At 42.7% G+C, this 6415-nt stretch overlaps 1 protein-coding gene across 1 annotated transcript; it reads right to left on the bottom strand.

Moving 5' to 3' along the window:
* Window positions 1–3584: 3584 nt before the first annotated feature.
* On the bottom strand, window positions 3585–5884 carry LOC139535556 (uncharacterized). The gene is made up of 5 exons (XM_071335075.1): window positions 5467–5884; window positions 5186–5293; window positions 4809–5087; window positions 4592–4696; window positions 3585–4479 (listed from the first exon to the last, which is right to left on the bottom strand). Exons 1-5 carry the CDS (start codon window positions 5480–5482, stop codon window positions 4082–4084), a joined length of 906 nt encoding a protein of 301 aa, XP_071191176.1. The 5' UTR covers window positions 5483–5884; the 3' UTR covers window positions 3585–4081.
* Window positions 5885–6415: the final 531 nt, after the last annotated feature.

The raw sequence follows: 6415 nt of genomic DNA, 5'->3' as shown, positions 1-6415 counted from the left end.
TTCTTGTCCTTTACGAACCCCTCGACCAAGCGCGTGATTGATTCCAAGTTTACACGCGGGGCATTTTCATAGTTTTGAGTCACGCCTTTGGCTTTCAACACCACGTGATTGGCTTTAGTCCTAAAAGCATAGCTTTTTGGACCACATGAGGACCATTCTGTAATATGGTCACCCTCTTCGAGTTCACTCGTTAAACCCCCAAGATAGTTGCTAAGTGGGGGGTTCCAATCCCCCGGTTTGCTTACATAGACCACAGAGTCTGTGTCATGGTAAAGAACCCGCCTCTGAAGCTGTTCCATGAGGGTGTACAGTTCAAGGCGGCCATAGGCTGTGGTAAATGCTGCAAGAAACACATTTACATTACCCGGGGGTAGAACCCACTTTTGGTGGCGCCTCCATTGCACCAAGGCAATGTCTTGACTCAAGAAGGAAAAATGTGAAATTTCGTATTGGTCCGAAAAAACAAATTCCAAAAATTCTTCGGGGTCTTTAATGATCGAAGTTGTTAGCATATTGCATCTCTGCGCTAATTTCCCCCAAAGGGAGTTCAAGTACAATTTCGACACATTTCTTTTGGTTTTGTTGACCTCTATTCTGTCAGGGTCAAGAAGTATGCCTTCTCTGTCATGGTAGTCTTGAATGTACTGGTCTTTACTTTCTTGATCTGTGACCGATGCAGGATAGCCTGAAGCCATCTGCTTGCATCTCAAGAAGGTTTTGATGTACTCTTTAAAAAGTGTGTCTGATTTCCTGGAAAAGTTCCACACTTCAAAGATTTTGGCCACACGATACCCCTTCTCTAAAGCCTTAGAGAATTCTACAGGGACCCATACACCGGTCAGGGCTCTTTCTTGATCTGTGTGATCACAGGGGTTTTCCTGGTTGTGGTTTTCACAGCATGTGCGACAAAGGGGAAAGAAAAGTTTTCCTTTAGGACCCTTGTAAGGCAACACAGGTATAAACAGACCCCTAGGAGGGTAGACAGTCGCTTTGATTAAACCAAAATAATTTTGGGGTTCGTCAAAGTCGCTGTGAATAATTTCAGGATGCCCTATAGGATAGAATGAGGAACTCATTACATGAGGATATAGGGATGTAAAATCTACATAGCCTATTGTCTCGTCGGGTTGAGCTACATAACGCAATGTCAAAGCATTGGTCCGGCCTCCAAACAAGGCCTGTCGCGGTTCCAGGGGCTCTGGAGGGTCATAATGGGTAAGGAAGGCCTTAACACTAGGATCCGCCTTTTTGAGGGCTGTCCATTCGTGCTCCCACAAAACCACAACTTTTAACCCGTAAGTAGCCTTTAAAGAATTCAGTTTGTCTTGAAACTCTTGATACATTTCCCCAAAAGTCTTTTGGGTTAGGACACACAAGGCCTGGGGGACAAAGCATAATTTACAACCGTGGAAGAAACAACCGTTGTACTCATACACTGTCTCAACCCCGTCAATCTGTGTGTATCCATCTACATGGTAAGGCCCAAAAGCCTTCTCCCCCCTATTCAAAGCATGTTGGATAAAAATATCTTTATCCTGGGCCAAGTACTCCAACCATTGAATGGAACCACTAGAGTAGGCCTTGAATTGGCGTCGGTAGTTGTCTGGCGATGGGATAGCTATAGATGCAGGAGTTAGATAGTGTGTACGATAGGTTTTCATGCACGCTGATGCAATAGTTGTACAGCTCCAGGGGTCAATGCCCGCATCTTTGATTACCTCTTCTCTGAATCTGAGGCATCCTTCACGAAGTATAACAAAGTCATTGTCACAGTATGATTCCATCTCTTTATGGAAATCAAAAGTGCCATGTCTTACGGTCTCGTACCATGTCAAGAATCTCTCCCGCTCTTTGGGAGACATTTGATCACACCCGTACATTTCGGGGGCTGGATAAGATCCTATATAATGTAGATTCTCCTCAGATGTGAAGAAATGAGGGAAATAGCCTTTGACAGAGTTTTCAAAACCCAAGGCCTCTGGCATTTGAGCCAATCTCATGGGTAAGAAGCTTAAGCTGTCAATGTATCTCTGTTTGAAGGCGGGGTCAACAAAGCATAATATTTTACTCCCTTGAGCTATGACACTGGGGGCCACGCCTTGCTGTATCAAAGGGTTCAGAAGCAGATAGGCGTCATAGGCTCTAGCATTGTGAGCTATAAACGTGAAGTTTCTGTACTGGGCTTTTCTAAAATGTTTTAGAAAGAGCCGGGCACAATTGGGTCCCTCGGCCGACCACTTTTCACCCTTGAAAGTCATGGTTGACACAAAAATAGGCAAATGAACCCCTGATTGCTGATTTGTCTCAAAATCATAAAACACATATTTCTCTGTATGTTCATCTTCAGCCAAGGGCTGAATGTAACACTCATGTGTTACTTCTTGAACCACTTCCGCGTCTCTGCTTTTCAAAGGACCTTTACAGATTGGGCAGTGTATAATTCCACAAACATGAGGTTTAGGGCTATCTATTTTAAGGTTGTAATTGCAATGACATTTTGGACATTTCTTGTTAATGTCACAACTGCTTACAGATTTACATGCCTTGGGATGCCATGTTTCAGTTTTGTGTTTTTCGTAACAGTAGGCCGAACGACATGTGCGGTGACAATCCGCACAGGGGGTCAAGTTTAGCGGCTGCATAGGGCAATGTTTATCCAGACATACTGAACAGTTGTAACGGCACGAGTGCCCCCCCATGCGTGTGTAGCCGGTATGACAGGCTGGACAGACATATGGAGCGCCTAAAAAGGCTGTGATGTTAGTTACGGCATAGTAATGCTCATTTTGCACATAAAAGTACATAGTCTTAGGATGTGGTTCGGGTATATTTTGGAACTTGAGGAGAGCGTCATTAGCCCTACTGTGGTACAAAACCACAATCTTGATGTTCAGAAAGTTTTCAAATTTGACTATGTCTGAGAAAGCCACAGCATCCTGTATACCGAGACCCACCGCAGTTTGTAGCTCTCGAGCTTTTTGTAACGCGGCTTGATCCGTACATCCTGGGCTGAGTAAGTGGGCCAAACCTATGGCAAAACATAGCTTATTACCTGGATTGGGAACGTTTATGAGATAGGCCCTTTTATTGCTTATGATTTCGGACTGCATTAGACTATCGAGCTTTCTTCTCTGACCCCCGCCCCCTTGTGGTTGCCGTACTAATTGTACTACAAGTTCGAGGGTCCTATCTGCTAGCACGTTTAAATTTGACTGAACAAGGCGTTCTAGCAGGTTAACAAATTGTTCAAGCTCTGCTTCACCATTCTGTAAAATAAGCGATACCTTGCTCTGTAGACTGTCTCAACAAATTTCCAACTGTAAGAGATCCCTAGGTTCGCTATAATCTCTAATCCTAGCTAACAGTTCATTCAAAGTGTCCATAAGCATTACGTAAAACACAGCATATTCCCGAATCTGACCCCCCCATGCGAAATTGAAAAACTGTCGAACCTCAATATTGTTGAATTTATTTCGGCGCAAAACATGTACACTTCGATCAAGACCTCCCCCCTCCAGATTTGCTAGGCAATTGTCCAACTGTTCAAAAACATCGTATTGGGTTTCAGACATTGGTGTTAAAGGCTGATTTATAGGTGTCTGGGGTGCCGAATTAAACCTAGGGCTCTCGTTCTGTACACTGATCTCAAGACCGCCCCCCTCCAGATTTGCTAGACATTTGTCCAACTGTTCAAAAACATCATATTGGCTTTCAGACTCTTCGGACAATGTTGTTAAAGGCTGTCTTAGAGGTGTATGTGGGGCCGAATTAAACCTAGGGCTCGCGTTAAGCTGGGTAATTAGAGATATGATGGTTTCGGGAATCTGTGATAACATGTTTTCCTCGGAAGGCCCTGACTCATTCATACGTGTAATAATGTCTATGAGTTCGGAGGGAATCTGTGATAATAGATTTTCATCTATTGTCATTATGTCAATTACCCCCGAATCATTCATATGGTTAACTATATCTTGGAGCTCTGTAGGGATCATGGCTAAGAGGGTTTCAATTGTCTCGCTTAGGTCTATAGGGGGCGCCATTTGTCTAATTAAGGATGTGTGTGTGTTTACATGTGTGTTTTTTAACGGCGGTATTTGCTTGTTTTAGCCCTAATGTTTTTTAACATACGGGGTAGCTCGCTACGCCAGAATGACACATCCTGATTGTATTGATGTTCGAGTAGAATACACATGCGCCTCTGGAGTAGAGCCTTTCGTGATTTTAAACCCAGGGTAAACGCTTTGAAAAAACGGTCTTGGTCTATTTCAGAATCTGCTGTTGCCCCCACAGAATTGGCCGATTCAAGAAGGTTGGCAGCTTCACAGAACATCAAATCGTCTACCTCAGAAATGTCATTTAAATCTTTGAAATCATCAGGTTTCGCTGTTTTCTTGACTGGTGTCTTTGGAGCCTCCTCGGGGATGCTTGTCTGGGCATCCTCCGATGTTTGTGCGTTGTCTTTATAAGCCGGTGAGGAGTCTGAAATAAAAATAATACATACAAAAATAGGTTATTAACCCTAAAATATGTTAAAAATGCCAAATACATTTCAGATATAAGCCTATATATTAACAATACATTAATTAAATACCTCGGCTTTTTTGACGAGGGCTGTTCTGAAGAAGTTCTGAAACCAGGGGCTGATGTCTTTGTTCAGCCAGTATTACAGCATCTGCAGGTTCGGTAGATGTTGAGCCTGAAAAAAACAATATAAGGCCTTGTTTTAACATATTCCGGCATAAAAAAAATATATAAATAATAAAATAATAAAATATCGCTATAAATAATAATATATAATTGATTCATACCTTGTCCTTGGAACGAGGTCTCGTGAATATCGGCCAAGTAGAATTGTTCGGGTGAAGCGGAACTGTGGATCTGAGCACTAATTATCCTTTGGTGTTTAGAAATATGGGGGACAACGTTGTCGTGTCCCAGGGGAGTTGACCTGCCGTTTAAATCCTGTGTTCGTGGCTTGTGTGTAAAAACATCCGGGTCATAGGGGATAATTGTCTCGTAGTCATATGCTTGGCAGAAACCGTTCAGGCTCCATAGGGCCTCGTTTAACCTTCTAGGCTTTAGGTCCTCTGTAAACATATAAAATAACTTTTAATATAAGATGCCCACACTTTTTGTTTTTAAGGTATAAATATTTTTATGTATGGAATTCTTGGAGCTTACTTACGTTTACAATTCAGGGTAGGCGTTTGTTTGTCTGCACTTTGTTCCGGAGCCCCATTGGATGGTTCGAGCTCAGTTATACCTCGGAGTATCTGCGTGAATGCTTCAGAATCTATAAAACATTCAACAATATTAAAGCTATAACCACTTTAGCTAATATTGCCTTGTTATACGGTAAGCATACTGGTTCTAATGCATGTTTAATATTTCTATAACATACCACGCTTTTCAAACAATTCCCCACAACAACCAAATCTAATATAAAGATTTATTTCAAGAACTCACCTTGCGATAGATCCATTAGACTGTTTTCCCAGATTATCTTTTTAACGCTTCAGTCCGATAACGATTCTTGGAGTTTCTGGAGGTGCTGTTTGCATCGGAACTAAAACGCTGCTAACAGGGTCGCGGTTGTCAATAGAGTTTGTCCCCCCACTACCTAGAGAAAGTACTGTATGATTTTCACATAGCATTTGGGGTTTGTCGTTTTTTAGGACTAGACCCCAGCTATATTTAACTCCTACGTTATTTGGTTCAAACAAGGGGTTTGGTGTGTTTAAACCTTATTACACCCAGGGCTATTCTACAAACTAACCGGTGTGGTAGCACCTCGATGCTGGGGGTTGGGAGTTCTAGACAAAAAGGGGCTGATTTACTTTTTTTAAACCCTACAGCCTCTGTTTTAGACCCTAGAACATAAATTATGTTTTGACATGTTGTTAATGATTCGTAAGTGGCCGTAAGACAAAGACTAGCGAGAGAGAGAGAGCCTTGAGCGCTGACGCATATCCATTTATGAACAAACCCCTCCCCGTTTTCTTTGTTTTGAAATACACACACATACAGCCCCTCCAGCACACGCACGCCCACACACGCGCGCACATGTCTTTTTCCGCAAGTTTTCTCCTCAGGGACAGACTGAGCTAAGAGTGAACAAACGCGAGAGTTCATAACGTGGTGAGATTCGGCTTTTAAAAACCATTTATTTCATTCAAAATATTTAGTACATACATTTTATATCCTTACATTCTTAAGGTATTTTACGATGCCTTTCTTACAGATCCAGGGGGCTTATGCAACCACCCACCATTATCAGTGTCGAGTTCGCCCTCAAAAGGCATGGCTCTCTTGCTAGGTCCATCAACACTTGGTACGTTTTCACTCCAGGGGTAGATCCTCCGTCGGGCCTTTTGGTCTTGACTCTGTCTCAAGGAAAGCCTCGCCCAGCGCTTTA

The sequence above is a fragment of the Salvelinus alpinus genome, chromosome 1 (assembly GCF_045679555.1).
Source record: "Salvelinus alpinus chromosome 1, SLU_Salpinus.1, whole genome shotgun sequence".
Taxonomy (NCBI): domain Eukaryota; kingdom Metazoa; phylum Chordata; class Actinopteri; order Salmoniformes; family Salmonidae; genus Salvelinus; species Salvelinus alpinus.
The sequence above is the reverse complement of the archived record's forward strand: the minus strand, read 5'-3'. Positions and strand labels throughout refer to the sequence as shown.